This window comes from Procambarus clarkii, chromosome 13, assembly GCF_040958095.1.
Source record: "Procambarus clarkii isolate CNS0578487 chromosome 13, FALCON_Pclarkii_2.0, whole genome shotgun sequence".
NCBI classification, from domain to species: domain Eukaryota; kingdom Metazoa; phylum Arthropoda; class Malacostraca; order Decapoda; family Cambaridae; genus Procambarus; species Procambarus clarkii.
In genome coordinates, this window is record NC_091162.1 from 34,947,692 (window position 1) to 34,964,433 (window position 16,742).

At 47.1% G+C, this 16,742-nt stretch overlaps 1 protein-coding gene across 1 annotated transcript in view; it reads right to left on the reverse strand.

Moving 5' to 3' along the window:
• LOC123753641 (peroxisomal acyl-coenzyme A oxidase 3-like) overlaps positions 1 to 16,742 on the reverse strand; it is a 171,150-nt gene that overhangs the window by 89,935 nt on the left and 64,473 nt on the right. Inside the window, exon 4 of the mRNA XM_069324089.1 lies at positions 9,825 to 9,972. Within this exon, the coding sequence (XP_069180190.1) occupies positions 9,825 to 9,972 (148 nt within the window). The remainder of the gene's footprint in view (positions 1 to 9,824; positions 9,973 to 16,742) is intronic.

Genomic DNA, 16,742 nt, shown 5'->3' on the forward strand with positions numbered 1-16,742 from the left:
TGAAGTATGTAAAAAACCAGCGTTGAATGTAATGAAACGCTATTTTCTGGATGAGACCCGGAAGCTCCACGGAGGCTGATATGCTAATGTCAGACTTTGGCATCAGTCATGTGTATGGAGTTCTTATGGGCCTACCGGGGACCACGAGCCAGAACCTGGCCTCCTCAGAGAGGCAAGGGGGGCAATGGCCTATAGAAACCCTCGTGTGATTAGAAGCATTTTATGTCTGCCATCGACCGGGTCAGGCACCCAGAAAGGTAAGCGTCCCAAAACAAACCCCTATTCTAGTGAAAATTGCAACCAAAAAGCCGAACGAGTGAATAGAACTCACCAAACAAAAACTAGTAAACTAATATGACTTCACCTGTCGCTGCGCTGCTGTCTGCGCAGCTCCCCCCAGAAGGGGGAGCCCCCAGACCTCCCGCGCCACCGATCCACACCTCAGTTCTGAAGCTGGATGTCAAAGCATGCAAAAAAAAAAAAACGCCGACGAAAGGGAAGGAGGGATGCCGGGGAGCCTCCAGATCTCACGCAGAAAATGGCATTTCATTACATTCAATGCTGGTTTTCTGGGGGAGCCCCTATGACTTCCCAGAGCAAACTCCCCACAGAGGAAGAAAAGGGACTAACCCGGAAGGCGGTCGCTGCTCACTCCTCAACCTGAAGCCGAGACAACTGGCTGCATCCACTGACCCAAGAGACACAGGCCCGACCAGGCCCAGGGATGTGAACAAGGCAACGAGCAGCCAGGACCCTGTTCGACCGCCAAAACCCCCACGCCCGAATATCCGCCCAAGACAGTCCCAAAGAACGGCAGCAAGAGCCGCGAACTTGCAAACGTCACGGGCACGGGGATAGACGGCAGGCTGGTCAGCCTCAATAACCCTGCGGACGACTTGGGAGACGTCGGGTGATCTCGGGTGCGACCGCAAAGGAGATGGAACGTCTGCCGTGCAGAAAAAGCATCCCAACGAAATAGAGCACGCCAGAAGGTCCGAGACCACGGCCCCGACAAAGACGCGTAAAAAGGGACACCGCGAAACACGGAAAAGCCAACAGGCAGGAAAAGCCAGGAACCAGAAATCCAAACCTGGCAAAGGAGAGCGAAAAGGCAGGCAGCAAACAGGAACGAAAGGCACCCCAACAACACACAGTCGTTGGGCAGGTCCCAACACAAGACTAAACCGAAAAAAGTGCGAGGGGTGCCACGAGACCAGCACCCAAACCAAGGGGTTATGAGCTAAAAGAAGACAACGGGAAGGAAACCGCATGACAGCGGAAGACAGAAGAACAAGAGGGGACAACAACACCAGAAGCAAGACCCACAGAGGAAATGAGAGGGTGGACAAAGACCAAGAAACACAAGGGACACACGTACCAGGGGACACAGGCGGAACGGATGCCCAATGAGCAAAAGAAATGACAGAAGGATTCCAACGTCAGAGTAGGAGACAATTGGAATGCACGAGGAAGGGATGTGGTGGAGGCAGACCACACACGGTCAATTGTAGATACGACAGAGCCCAGTAGGCTCAGGAATCTGGACCCAAGCAGAATGACAGGAGACACCAAAAACCCAGAGCACAACCCCTGCAAACACAACGAGGCAAGCACAACAAGCACAGAGGCCTTGTAAATGGCAGGTGAGTGACAGAGGGGCAGGGCTAAAGAGCCAAAACCCAACCCCAGCAAGCAAACTAGGTGAAGACAACTAGGGAAGTAGAGAGAACCCAACGTACCTGGGTTCGCCCTCCTTGCACTGCAAGGAGGGCAAGGCATGAGTGACCCAGAGAAAATCATTGTAACAGAGAGCACAGAAAACAAGGTAAGATTCCAAGGGTTGACAGACGTTAATCTCATTGTTTGAGGAACTGGTCACTGGAGACAGTTAAACAAGTCCCAGCTGCATCTGGGTACAAGTGACAGGATGAACAACTCAGCGGGTTCCCCTTATATTGGGGAGTGTTGAACATGCCACTATGGCGGTATGCCCACTCACAGGATGAGTGGACACACCACCACAGCAGCATGTAAGAAAATACAATATTTTTGCCCAAGAAACTCAACCCCCGGGGCAAAAGTGAAAAAAAATCAATTTAGGAAGGCCCCCCAGGAGGAAATCACGCAAGGGCCAAACAAAACGCCACAACCAACCCCAACACGCATCCTCAGTAACAAATTCGCATCAAAATGTCACCTCATAACATCCTGACACAGTAACATATACCTCATAACAGTCACCACCACCATTGTACCTCGTAACCTGGTGGAGGTGGAGCCTTGGGACTGGCTCAAGCATGGGTTGGACATGCATACGAGTGGGACTGGATGGGTACAATGAGGAGCTGCCTCGCATGGGCCAAGAGGCCCCCTGCAGGCACTTGTGTTCTGCCGTTCTCACATTCGCACTCCAAAAATCAAGAACCAACTCCTGGCCGAAAAAGACGCCAGAACGCATAAACTCACCTGCAGAACGTATGCCCGAACGTGACACGACACAACGTAGCCGAGAAGATTCCGGGAGCACCGCCAGAGGAGGAAGGCCAGACTCTCACATGCAGATGGGGAGGGGAGAGGCAAAGAAGATGCCCCACACCTATAACACGGGGAAAACTACGGTGCCCTCCCAATAGCTGCAAGCCGGAACACCCCAGTAGTCACGGGGCACGGACTGGAGAATGGAGAAGAGCCAGAGGCGAAGCATCCAAGAGAAAAGGACGGAAAACACCAACACTTATGCACACCGCCCAGACAAAAAACAAACTTCCACGGCGCACAACCCGCTCGGCGGGAAGGCGCCAACTAGGACTACTTTACAAGAAAAGTAGCCCAAACAGTTCATGTCCCAAGGAATTCGCGCAGGAACAGAAACAGCCCAGTGCATGGGAACAGGTGCCAAAAAACAGGAAGCAGCGACATACATAGCCGGTGTACTTAATGAAGACAAGGAACCTAACCGGCAACCCAATTGGGCTACACGTAGCCCAATCCGGCATCCCGGACAAGGAGTATGGAAAGAAAACGAAGAGTGCAGAGACCAAGCATGGAGAAAAGATACAGGAACAAAAGATCAAGCCAGGGCCAAAAACCAAGAATAAGCCTGGAAGAGGACCAACAAGCCCTAGAAAGGACCGGAGGGAAGCCACATTGAAAGACGACAGACGTTCCAATAATACGTGAAGTAGCGAAAAACCTTCCCGAACCTTCGAGAACCACAGAAGCAAGTACAAATCACGAAGGCACACAAAAGCACAGCAGCACCCGAGACCAAAAGTCATGCAGAACCCCACGAAGAGGGGAACATGACGGAAGTGCCGTCCCAAGAAGAGGGGTAAATAAACGGAAAAGAGCACCCACCAACAGGACAGGACAAACGGACTCAAGGGGCAAGGAAACGCGCCCAGGGAGCGGCCGAGACCCAACAACTCGTACTGAGAGGGGGGGAAGGAAGAATCCCACTCCACGTAATCGCAAGCCCCGCTCAGGTGGTAGAACAACCCCAGCGGGGTCCAACGGGGCCCGAGGCCCCCTAGACAGCCCCTCTCCAGCCCTGGGAACGAGCCGTCCCCCAAAGCCCTGGCCTCAAGAAAAAACCGGGGCAGCCGTGAAAGAACTAAGGAAGGGAGCCCACTGGCACACTCATACAACATGGCTGGAGAAACAGGCTCAAATGCCCCTGTCGCTACCCCGGAAGGGGATTTCCCTGAGACCGTCCGAGTCTCAAAACTAACAAGGCCCTGTTCCGATCCCAAGACAGGTCAAATAACAGATAATGATGAAGAGAGGAGTAGTATTTTTAATAAATATTTTATATCTGTATTTACTAAAGAGGAACTTAAAAATATGCCTTCAGCCGAACAAGTCTATGTGGGTGGGGACGAGGACAGGTTGACTAGTTTAGCAGTTACCAGGGAGGATGTAATTAAACAAATAGTTAAACTCAAACCAAACAAATTCCCAGGGCCACATGAAGGGTTTGCCAGGGTGCTTAACCATTAAACTGCGCAATGCGCTTGCAGGCTCACGTCTGGTTTGCGCAACGCGCCTCCAGGAATTTGTATTTTTCACGTTCCATTCAAAACTTCCGCGGCTACATAGGGTTCACATCAGCTTCCTCAGGGCTCTTGTAAATAGATGCCATCTTTTAAAAAATCGTGGTCCACATTCCCGGGTGTGGGAGCCTCAGTAGTGAGTAAGCAACCAAGGCTGGCGCTCGCAGCATGAGCGCACAGCACTGCTGTTCAGCGTGTGACCACAGCATAGCCTAATAATGTCAAAATATATATATAAACTGTATTATTTAGCCGTGATAGTATTATAGAAGAGCCTGAGTGTGATAATAACTGGGTACAATGTTCAAATACCAGTGATTCAATGCTGTTCACGATGTTCACAGCACTAGCCACAGCACCACAGCATTATTTCGTCCATCTAGGAATCTTCAAATTAATTTTTAGGTTCCTTTTCAAAATAAACGTGTGGTCACTTATTCATTTACAGGAATTAGTGACCAAGATTGTGATAATAGCAGGATTGTGGTTATAATTAGCATTGTGCGTAGTATTGTGGAAGGAGGAATTTTGATGAAGGAGGGAGGGAGAGAATTGAGGTAGCCTCTGTGTGTGTGTGTGTGTGTGGCGGCCACTCTTGTTTTGCTTACCATACTAGCTTAGTGGTTCGCGATGGGCAACACATATGTACATGGGTATATACAGTGTGTGTATATAGCAACAGGAGAATGTTGAGAGGAGCAATTTTGGTGAGGGAGGTGACGTCGTAATTGTAGCGTCGTCTGCTGTCTGCTGTGTGATTTTTCATGCAGTGTATGGTGGCCACTGTGCTGTTTGGACACAATACCGGTTTACTTGTATAGTTCTGGTAAATAAAACGTGTAGATAGGTATATATAACATGTGTAAATAGTGTAATAAGAACAATAACAGTATAGTGGGAGGAGTAATGTTGGCGAGTAGGATGTTGGAGTGAGGGAGACTGGCTGGGTGTGGCTGCTCTCACTCGCGGTGTTCTGAAAGTGTTGATGGTGAATGTACATAGTGTGTGACAGTGTATAGTCTGTAAATAGATTGTATATATACATAAATTAGCATGATACATAGTAAATATGTGTACACAAGTGTCATGCACGTAACACAGTGTCTTCGGAGAGTACGGATGTTTTACTGCCATAATATAGTGTACGTGTTCATTATACATAGGATTAGCATATAAAAACAAATAAAATGTATTTGGAACTGTGCGCAAAAAAATGAACAAATATATTCGCCGTAACTCGCGCGCCCTACTGGCCCCGGAAGCGTACGTCACGGGCAAACGGGGAATGATGACGTCACACGCCAACTTAGTGACCCCATAGCAGCCAAAGTAAGGACAATTCCGTTTTTTTTTTTACATACCCATATTGAGGGAAGGGTTTTTGACACTAAAAAATCAAAAGAATTTTTTCCAGAGAATTTATTTCCTGCGCACTGGTGGGGGTGTCATATTTGGAGGCAACGCAGTTAAGGGGTTAAAGAATGCAAAGAGGAGCTTTACGAGCCACTGTCTACCATATTTAATAAATCAATAGAGTCAGGCAGAGTGCCAGAGTCATGGAAGGTTGCTAATGTGATACCAGTTTTTAAGAAAGGAGATAAATCACTTGCATCAAACTATTGGTCAATTAGCCTAACGTCTATTGTGGGAAAGTTACTTAAATCGATAATTGCAAATAAAATTTGTCTTCATCTTGAAAAACATAAATTAATAAATGAGTCGCAACATGGTTTTATAAATGGCCGTTCATGTTTAACAAATTTGTTATCTTTTTATTCTAGCATAGTTGAGGCAGTTGATAGTGGTAAGGATTGCGATGTTGTGTACCTTGACTATAGCTAAGCTTTTGATACAGTGCTACATGAAAGACTAATTAAAAAGATAGAGTCTCATGGTATTGGGGGTGCTATATTAAGCTGGACTAGGGCATGGCTATACCAAAGGAAACAGAGAGGTAGTATAAATGGGGTCAAGTCAGAGTGGGAAAATGTTGTAAGTGGAGTGCCTCAAGGCTCTGTCCTGGGACCTCTGTTGTTTATAATATATATAAATGATTTAGATTCAGGTTTGAGTAGCAACATTTGCAAATTGCAGATGATACAAAAATCAGTAGGGAAATTATTTCGGAAGAAGACTCGCTATCACTTCAAGTTGATCTAAATAGAGTTTTGAAATAATCAAAGGATTGGCAGATGCAGTTTAATGCTGATAAATGTAAAGTTCTGAGGCTAGGTAATGATGATAGAGTTACAAGATACGAGATAGAAGGTGTTGAGAGTGCGAAGTCAGATTGCGAAAGGGATCTGGGAGTTATAATTAGTAAGAATTTAAAACAAAAGGATCAATGCTTGAATGTTCGTAATAAGGCAAATAGGACACTGAGATTTATTAATCGAAGCGTTAGTAACAATTTAAAAATTAAGACACCTGGTGTGGTTCTTCAGCTATATCTAGCTCTGGTTAGACCCTACTTAGATTATGCAGTTCAGTTTTGGTCGCCGTACTATAGAATGGATATAAATTCACTTGAACGTGTCCAGCGTAGGATGACTAAGTTAATTCCCCAAATTAGAAATCTTTCATATGAAGAAAGATTAACAAAGCTTAAGTTGCATTCACTGGAAAGGCGAAGAGTTAGGGGTGACATGATAGAGGTTTACAAGTGGGTGAATGGACATAACAAAGGGGATATTAACCCTTCAATTGCGCATCGCATCATATGATGCTTTGACCGACTTGCAGTAAATTATGCATCACATCATGTGATGCTTTGGAGTACTATACAAGATTTAAACGGCCCACGGATACACGGGGTTCACCACACCATCAGGGCTCTTGTAAACAGACGCCATTTAAAAAAAAAAAATCGTGGGCCAAACTCCCGGGTTTTAGGGGCCTCAGTATTGAGTGAGCAACCAAGCCTGACGCACGCAGCATGAACTCACAGCACTGCTGTTCAGCTTGTGACCACAGCATCGCCTAAAAATGCCATAATATTCTTGTTCATGCTATTGTGTAGCGGTGATATTATTACAGAAGACCCATGCCTGTGATAAAACTGACCAGGGTTCTGATAATAGCAAGATTGTGGTGATATTTAGCGCTGTGTGCCATGGAGGGAGGAGTAATGCTGTGGGAGAGGAGGGTAGTGGCATTATCTTCTGACTGTGTGTGGCCACCTTTTATTGATTGCACTCACTATACCAGCTTAGTGGTTCGCTATGGTGAACACAAATGTAGATACTTATATATAACGTGTGTATAGAGAGTATAAACAGCGAGAGGAGTAGGTTGGGAGCCGCCATTTTGGTGAGGGAGGAGTGTCGTCTGCAGGACTTACCATGTTGTTTACTGATGACCACGATGGTCTTTGGGCACCATACCAGTTTACTTGTACAAGTATGGTGAATAAAACAGGTACATATTTATATATAATGTGTGTATATAGCGTAATAGCACCACAAACAGTATTGTTGTAGGAGAAATATTAGTGCGTCTGGCCTTGAGGGCGGGAGCCATCAGCGGACTGTGTGAGGTCCTACGTCTTTGTGCCTTTACTCACCATACAAGCTTAGATGTACAGTTATGGTGAACAAAACATGCAAATACTTATATATAACCTGTGTATATAGTGTAATAACCGACAAAGTATTTGTTCCCCGTTTGATGAACATAATTGAATCAACAATATGCACACCATATTTTTGAGTACAGCGATGATTCACTCATTTTATTATATAAATATATCACACTACACACTATTGAATAATATTACAGGAAAAAAACTACGAAAAATCAATCAGAGACATTGAAATAATTAGGTAATTATCTCTTTGTGGCAACTCCGGCCTGACAGCTGGCAAGCAACAGACCGCCTGGGACGCACACTGAGTCAGCGCCGCCTATTTTTTGCCAGAATTCCCCGCGCTATACCGGGCAATATATGCCACTTACGATTTTTGTTATTATTTTTCCCGTGATCAATGAACCATATTAACAGGTTTGGAAGAAAAAATAATAATTTTTTTTTTTTTGGTATGCGCCTGTGGGTGTCAAATGGTATATAGCTATGCGCCATTTAAGGGTTAATAGGGTATTAAAAGTATCAACACAAGACAGAACACGAAACAATGGGTATAAATTGGGTAAGTTTAGATTTAGGAAAGACTTGGGTAAATACTGGTTCAGTAACAGGGTTGTTGATGTGTGGAACCAATTGCCGCGTAACGTGGTGAAGGTGGGGGTCCCTCGATTGTTTCAAGCGTGGGTTGGACATGTATATGAGTGGGATTGGGTGGTTATAAATAGGAGCTGCCTCGTATGGAGCAATAGGCCTTCTGCAGTTGCCTTTGTTCTTATGTTCTTAAGTATTAAAAGTATCAACACAAGACAGAACGCAAAACAATGGGTATAAATTGGATAAGTTTAGATTTAGGAAAGACTTGGGTAAATACTGGTTCTGTAACAGGGTTGTTGATTTGTGGAACCAATTACCACAAAACGTGGTGGAGGTATAGTCCCTCGATTGTTTCAAACGTGGGTTGGACATGTATATAAGTGCGATTGGGTGGTTATAGATAGGAGTTGCCTCGTATGGGCCAATAGGACTTCTGCAGTTACCTTCGTTCTTATGTACGTGAGTGCGTTATTTGCAAGCACACAGAATGAAGAAACAGGCAGCAAAAATCTATCTGTACCTGGTGCACTGAGAGCGAAGTTGCGCTGTGTACCATGGACTACTTCGTTGATTATTACTCACTTCCGAAGTACTGTGTAATACAGTGTGTTACTGTGTAAATAGTGTGTGTGAATCTATACATATTGTAATTTTAGTTTATTTTTAACAGGTAATATTGCGACAATAAACATTTATTGTGGACACATTACTGACACATGTATCATAGTTCCATGGAACATTATGAACGTTCTACTGTATACATATTGTAAAGGACACAAATATGCATCATATACGTTAAATAAAAACAAATAAAACCACATTGGAAATAAATAAAACAAATAATTTAAAATATATTTGTGGCAACACCCGGTGCTTGAATGGCCCGCGCGACCGTGTCTGGGCGAGTCACCCACGGGCGACCAGGCCCTGATGACGTCACAACACATCTTGTCCACGTCCCCACAGCCAAAGTAAGTGGAATTTTGTATTAATTTTTACATAGACATGTTCAGTGAAGAGAATTTATTATTTTACAAAGAAAAAAGAATTTTTTGGGAACACTATTTCATGCGCACAGGGGGAATTTCACAATAAACTCGGCGCAGCATGGTGGTTAAAGGGAAAATTTTTTTTTAGAATTTTTATATTTTATGCGCACGTAAGTGATGCATGGTATAATCAGTGGCGCAGCCCATGGATTAAATTGTCAGTGTAGTTGGGTTTGAGTCTTTGGATACTACTGAATATTTGGAGGAAGTGTTAAGTGGTTTGTTAGGTTTCTTTGCATAAAATTTGCCTCAGTCTGGAGTAAACAAAACTCCATCAAGCTCCCCCACCCTTTGAAAGTGGAACAAGGTGACCTAAAAAGTTACTTGTCTCCAGGGTGGTGAGGGCACTCATAGTCTGGCATGGAGACTGACTCCTAAGAAAATCCCAGATATAAAATATGGAAGCAACCAAGGTGCTGTTCAGAAATTGGCATTTCATTGCACTGAATGCTTAATTTATTTTGTGCCAAGATCAGCAAAAATACATTTTCACTAAATGGCATTTAGTATACAATTTTAAAAGCATTACAGAATGATCACACTCACCTAAATTTCCTGACCAACATTTAGCGGCTTCAAAATCTGGTGTATGGAGAATGAAGCTCTGAGTTTTGCGATCATATCGAGCCTCTGTTCTCAAACCTCGAGAATTGGTCCCGTGTGATATCTCTGTCAAGCTGAAACATCCTCCAATCTGGAAGTTAAAGCACTTGATGAATTTCTGAACTAAGCAAGTAAACAAAACGGCGCTAAATGTAATGAAACGTCAGTTTCTTAGTGAGCTCTGGAGGTTCCCTTTAGTTATCTTACTGATCAAGTGCCATACTATTTGAGTGTCATCAGTCGCAGAGTTCTTTGTAAGCCTACTGGGGACCAGAAGCCAGAATCTGCACCCCCCCCCCCCATGCCCCCTCATGGGTCATTGCGCCGAAGGGAGCAATGGCCCATGAACACTTTACTTTACATTTTAAGTATGTCATCTTGCCATCGACCAGGGAAGGCACCCAGAAAGGTAGGGTAATCAAAACAGACTACTGCCTGGATGAAAAGTGTGACCTACGTCCTCACAAGTGCAAAATCACTCCCCCAGAAAGCAAACCAATATGCTAAACATCGTCCAACTAACTCCCTGCTTGTTAGCTCTTATTTCCATCCTCCCCCTCCTGCATGGGTGAGGTGAAATTGGCCTGGATAAGTCAGGCAGCCACCATCTAGTTCTTTAAATGCTGAAAACTGCTGACTGGAGGGAGGGTGTCAGAGACCCTCTGGGGCTCACCCAGAAATTAGCGTTTCATTACATTCAACGCTGGTTTTTTTGTGGGAGAGCCCTGTCGGTGCCCTGAAGATAACTACAAACAGAGAAGGAAAACAGGGAAGAACTAGGGAGGTGGCAGCCCTACAGAACACAACCCGACGAAGACAGCCGTCATCTACAGAAGCCCCAAAGCAGCACAAAGCCGCAGAGGTCCTGGAACGGACACATGAGTCCTGGCGGCCAGGACCGTGACCAATCCCCAAAACCTCCAAGCCCAAAAACCGTCCGAAGACAGCTGAAAGAGCAGCATACTTCCTAACATCATGGGCACGAGGGGGTAGACTGCAGGCCTGCTTGACATTTTGACACTGCAGACAACCTGAGACACATGAGCTCTGGAACAGGGAACCAGTAAAACTGGATCAACCCATCCCGTAATTCCAGCACTGTGCTGTGAGCCCGATGCACAGACAGTAGGAAATGCCTCTGGTCGGTCTGGGGAGCACTGGTCACAAACCCCGAACCGACAGACGAAGGGTCCATGAACACATCGAGCAACAGAGGAGGGAGACGCCATGGCACCGACCCCCGAAAACCCAGAAGCCGGTGACACAGCAACCAACATAAGGACACTGGGATATGAACTCAGCAGGATGTGGGAGGCCGAAAACCTCTAGAAGGAGGGAAGTGAGGAACCCAAGGGAACTCAGAACTAAACCAGATGAACTTATATGAAACTCGTACAGGGAGGGGGAGTTAGGAAAAAACACTTCCCCTGTAACAACAAACCCCATGCCGAAGGTATCTACACCCAATAGGGGACAAATGGGGCCCAAGCCCCCTCCAAGTCAGCTCCTCCCCAGCCCCGGGATCCTCCACATCAGGACCCGGGGCCGAGCCATCCTCCAAACCCTTTGCCTCTGGAGAAAAGGCAGAGTCCACTGGAAAAGCAGGGATGAAGGGGGACTGTTGGTGCAACCCAAAGGCCCCAGCAGGAGGAACTGGCTCGAATGTCTTCGTCGCCGAACCAGAACCCTGCCCTGGCTCCACAACCCTCAGAAGTTTGGGAACATCGAGTTTTGGAGTAGGACAAACCACAGCAGGGGAAGGACAAGGGGGCACGGATGAAACCAAAATCGAGGTGACTAACACCCCTAAGTTCGATTCCCTATAACCAAAGTGATCACTGGATGCTGCAGGGCATCCGGAAAGGCAACTAAACTAGCTCGTCGCAGCAATCTAAATCGTGCATGCAATGCTGAAACTGCATGCACCAAAATATCAACTCCGATCTGCAGCTCGGCTCAAAATGATGGAGCCGAGTCAATAGACCATCGCCAACAAAACAGCCTCTTGAACTGAGGTTGGGTAGTTGTCGTGTGAGGTCTGGGGCCCCCCCTTCCCCCTGCCGGGGAGAGAAATGTTGAGCAGACAGCGGCACCGTGGCAATATCACATTTGTTTCCTTGTTTTCGATTGGGGAGTTCTGCTTGCTAGTTTGTCTTTTGGTTAGCAATTTTTAACCAGCTGTAGTTTGTTTTGGAATTAATACCTCTCTGGGTGCCTGAATTGGTAGATGGCAGACAGACTGCATCCAATTACATGCTCGATACCTGCTTGATGGGGTACTGGGAGTTCTTCTACTCCCCAGGCAAGGCGCCAGGCCAGGCCCGAGGCCAGGCTCGACTTGTGAGAGTTTGGTTCACCAGGCTGTTGCTTGGAGCAGCCCGCAGGCCCACATACCCACCAGAGCCCGGTTGGTCGGGCTGTGGTGGGTTGGCCCGGCACTCCTTGAAGAAAACTATCCAGTTTTTTCTTGAAGACGTCCACGGTTGTTCCAGCAATATTTCTTATGCTTGCTGGGAGGAAGTTGAACACCTCTGATGTTTATACAGTGTTCTCTGATTGTGTCTATGGCACCCCTGCTCATCACTCTTTCTATTCTGCATTTTCTTCCATATCGTTCACTCCAGTACTGTACATTGTTATTTTACTGTGCAGATTTGGGACCTGGCCCTCCAGTATTTTCCACGTATATATTATTTGATGTCTCTCTCCTCTCCTTTCTAGTGAGTACATTTGGAGAGCTGTGAGACAATCCCAATAATTTAGGTGCTGTATCGAGTCTATGTAAGCCGTATATGTTCTCTGTATTCCCTCTATTTCAGCCATCTCTCCTGCTCTGAAGGGGAAAGTGAGCACTGAGCAGTACTCAAGCCGGGACAGCACAAGCGATGTGAAGAGTACAACCATTGTGATGGGATCTCTGGATTTGAAAGTTCTCGTAATCCATCCTATCATTTTTCTGGCTGACGCAATGTTTGCTTGGTTTTGCTCCCTAAATGTTAGGTTGTTAGACATCATTATTCCCAAATCCTTTGCATGCTGTTTTCCTACTATGGGCACATTCGAAAGGAGGAGCAAGGAAGCAATCGTGTCTGATGACAAGTCCTGAATGTATTGGAGATCCCCACAGTCTCGGTTCAGAACTGGAAACAGGTGGGAAACCCATCTGAGAGATGAGGTCTTATCGACCACGCACAAGCAAACCCACTCCGAGATAACCTGATGGATGGACGGGGAAGAGGCCTGTCCCCCCAAACCCAAGTGTTGTCTACCTAACACCACTGAAGACCACAAGACATGACCCGAAAAGCACATAAATCATGGGACCAAGTGCGGCAAAAGAGAACCAGCCTCCCACCAATTGCCCGATCAACGAGGCGACCTGCGAAAGGGCCGAAGTGAACCATGAAACCCCAATCTTGGTACAGAGCGAACACCTCGCCCACTAGATGAAGAATTAAGGCACCGGGTTCGCCGACTCAAACTGGCACCACAGGCCTACCCTGACCCCATGAAGCCCGAGCCCAAGCCCGAGTCCTGGCCCGACTCCTCCAAGAGAGCCGAGAGAGATCCCCCCCCCTCCCAGAGAATTAATAATTTAGATATAGGTAGACAAATAGCTAAGGCCACCGACAGAGACTGAGACACAGCCCCCAGGGAACAAAAAGGGGGACAAAATTGTGAAGACTGATGAGTCATGGGCCCAAGCCAAGTCAAACGAGAGAGCTAGTACAGCCTGCTGAAACGCAAAACGGGAGGTGAAAAAACAAGGAAACCACTTCCCGGAGGATAGGTGCAATAGCTTTAGCAAGGCAAATGACGCAGAAGCAGCCAAGACAAAGACCCCAGCTGAGGGAACCCCACCCTGTGCCCCTGCATCTTCTGAAAGCCAATCCAAAGACAGCTCCAGAAGACCAAAGAAATGCAAGACAGAGGCCAAAAGACCACAAGTCCGAAAATCCTCAGTCACCAAAGCAGCCGAAAGAGAAGGGACCCGAGCAAGAGAAGGGACCTGAGTGCAAAGGCGAAGAAGCACTCACTGAGAAGCCCTAGAGAGCCCCCAAAGAACATCTGCAACACACTGGAACGACCTGTCACTCAAGCGTGTGGGTATGACAAAAGCCATGCTAAGCCCCAAGAGAAAAGAAGGAACAGTTTGCCAGCTAGGAAGACACCAGAACCTCAGAATGCACCCAATACCGGGAAGTACTGAACTCCAAGATAATTGGAACTAACACCAAGGTGTAAACCGAATCCCTGAAGAAGGTGAGCACCAAGTTCCTCCCGAACTACGCAGGGAAAATCCAACCGGAAAAACGAATCAGAGGAACCCAAAGGCACCCGAAAATGAGCCCTACCCAATTCAAACTCAAAAAGGGAAGGAAGGAAGGCACAAAAACCCCTCCCTGGCAGAAGAAACCCATGTGGAGAGTACAAGGGCCCAAGTAGGGTCAAAAGGAACCCAAAAGCCCCACTTGGACTCCTGAGTCCGGAAACCGTCATCAAAGGCCATGGGGCAGAGCCCTCGTCCAAGCCCACCGCCACAGAAAGGAAAAAGGAGTCCAGGGAAAAAGCTTCGAAGAAAGAAATTGGCTTTAAAGACTCAGAAGCCTTGGCAGAAAGAAGAGGTTCAACCACCTCCTCAACCGTAATGGAAAGGGATTTCCCCAAAGCCACCCGAGCCTCGCCCAGACCTAAACCCCGCCCTGACACCAAAACCCAGATATCAGGGGAGCTGACAGTGGAGAGGGGGGATACGAGGAAAAAGAGTGAGTGCAAGTGTACGGGTACGACAAAAGTCCTACCAGGGCCCCCTAGTGAAAACAAAGGATAGACAGGACAACTCTAGAACCTTGTAATGCACCTAACAAGGGAAAGAAGAATCGAACTCAAAAGAGGCTGGATCCATAACAGAAGCTTAAACTAGGTCACACAGGAGATAAGTCCAAAGGGTCTCCTGAGCTTCCGAAGGAAAAACATGAGGAAAAAAACTTCCAGAAACACAAATTTGGGGAAGCCCAAAGGTACCCAGAAAGAAACCCTGGGGAAAGCCCTCACCCAATTCAAACTCATAAAGGGAGGAGGATATGAAAACCCTTTATCTTGCAAAAGCAGACCCTGCAGGTCTTGAGAGGGCACAACCCGCCAAACACACACCGAAACTACGACGTTGGTACAACGTTCGAACAAGTTTTAACACCACCTAACCAGTTATAACAACCAATATAGCAAGTTGTAACAACATTCTAATACGCCATAAACACGTTAAGCCAAGATGTAGCAACTTTATTATAAGTTGTAATAAGCGGATAATAGAGACAGTTTCGGTTTGTGTTTCCAGGGAAGAGCCCATGTAGGGTCAAAAGAAGCCAAAGAGCTCCAGCCGGACTCCCACAAGTCCCGAGAATTGCAGGCAATGGCTCCAGGGCCGAGCCCTCATCCATGCCCACCGCCTGGGAAGGGAAGACGGAGTTTAAGGGGAAAGGCCTCAAAAGAGGGAGTTTGCTAGGAAGACTAAAAGCCTCAGTAGAAAACAACAGCTCAACTGCCTCTGTGTCTGCATCAGAAAAGGGCAACCCCCATAACAGCCCAAGCCACATCCCGAGCTAAACCCTGCCCCGAGTTTGAAACCCTTATATGCTTCAGAGTCGAAAACAGGAGAAAAGGCGAACCATGCCCACCTGGGAAAGAAGAGGGGCTGTGGACAGAACTACAATCAAAGCGTCCAACACCCCCAAATCTGAGTCCCTAAACACCAAGCGGGGCAGATCCAGGGCATCCAACCTGGCACACAATGCAGCTCCCTGCAGCACAGAAAACCTGTGATACAAAACGACTGCTGCTTGATACTTCTGAATTTCTACAGAGGAATGGGTGAGTTGGAGCACATGAGGAGGGGGGGGGGGAACAAGTTCTACATGACTCAGGGTCATAGGAGTCACCGACCCAACAAGTGCACGACGAAGGCAGAACAAATCAACGTTGCCCAGTAACACAAGCAACGAACAACCCTCTTAATTCGCACAAGGCGAGAGCTGGCTCAAAAGAGGTATCCATAGTACAACCGAGCCCGTGTTTTTTTTTTTTGCAGGGCTTGCAGGATGAATGAGCCCTGCAGGTAGCCCAGGCACTGGGGTCTGCTATGTTGGTAAACCTTGTCAGTTCAGACAACCAGACCACCCAAAGCCTAAGGAAAGGCCAAGGGAGCAGCAAAGAACACCACACACCCTCTAGACATGTCTAATAAGGTGAAACATAGAACCCCTGAAGCAAAAGGCTAGTGTGCAGTAACAAATAGAAAAATGTTAAAATATAAAGCCCCCCAAAACCAAACCACGGTGAACGAGCAGCCAGGGAGAAACCTCAGTGCACCTCATTTGCCAAAAAAACAGCGTTGAATGTAATGAAACGCCATTTTCTGGGTGAGTCCCAGAGGCTCCCCGGAGCTATCCCAGGCTGATATGCTAATGTCAGACTTTGGCATCAGTCATGTGTATGGAGTTCTTAGGCCTACCCAGGGACCACGGCCAGAACCAGGCCCCCTCAGAGAGGCAAGGGGAGCAATGGCCTATAGAAGCCCCCGTGTGGTTGGAAGCATTCTATGTCTGCCATCGACCGGAACAGGCACCCAGAAAGGTAAGCGCCTCAAAACAAACCCCTATTCTGGTTAAAATTGCTACCAAAAGCCGAACTAGTGGATAGAACTCCCCAACCGAAAACAAGCAAACTAGTGACGTCACACACCGCCGCGCCGCTGTCTGCGCAGCTCCCCCCTCCCCGGGAGGGGGAAGGGGGAGCCCCAGACCCCCCACGCCGGCTACCCACACCTCAGTTCTTGAGGCTGGATGTCAAAAACGCGAAAAA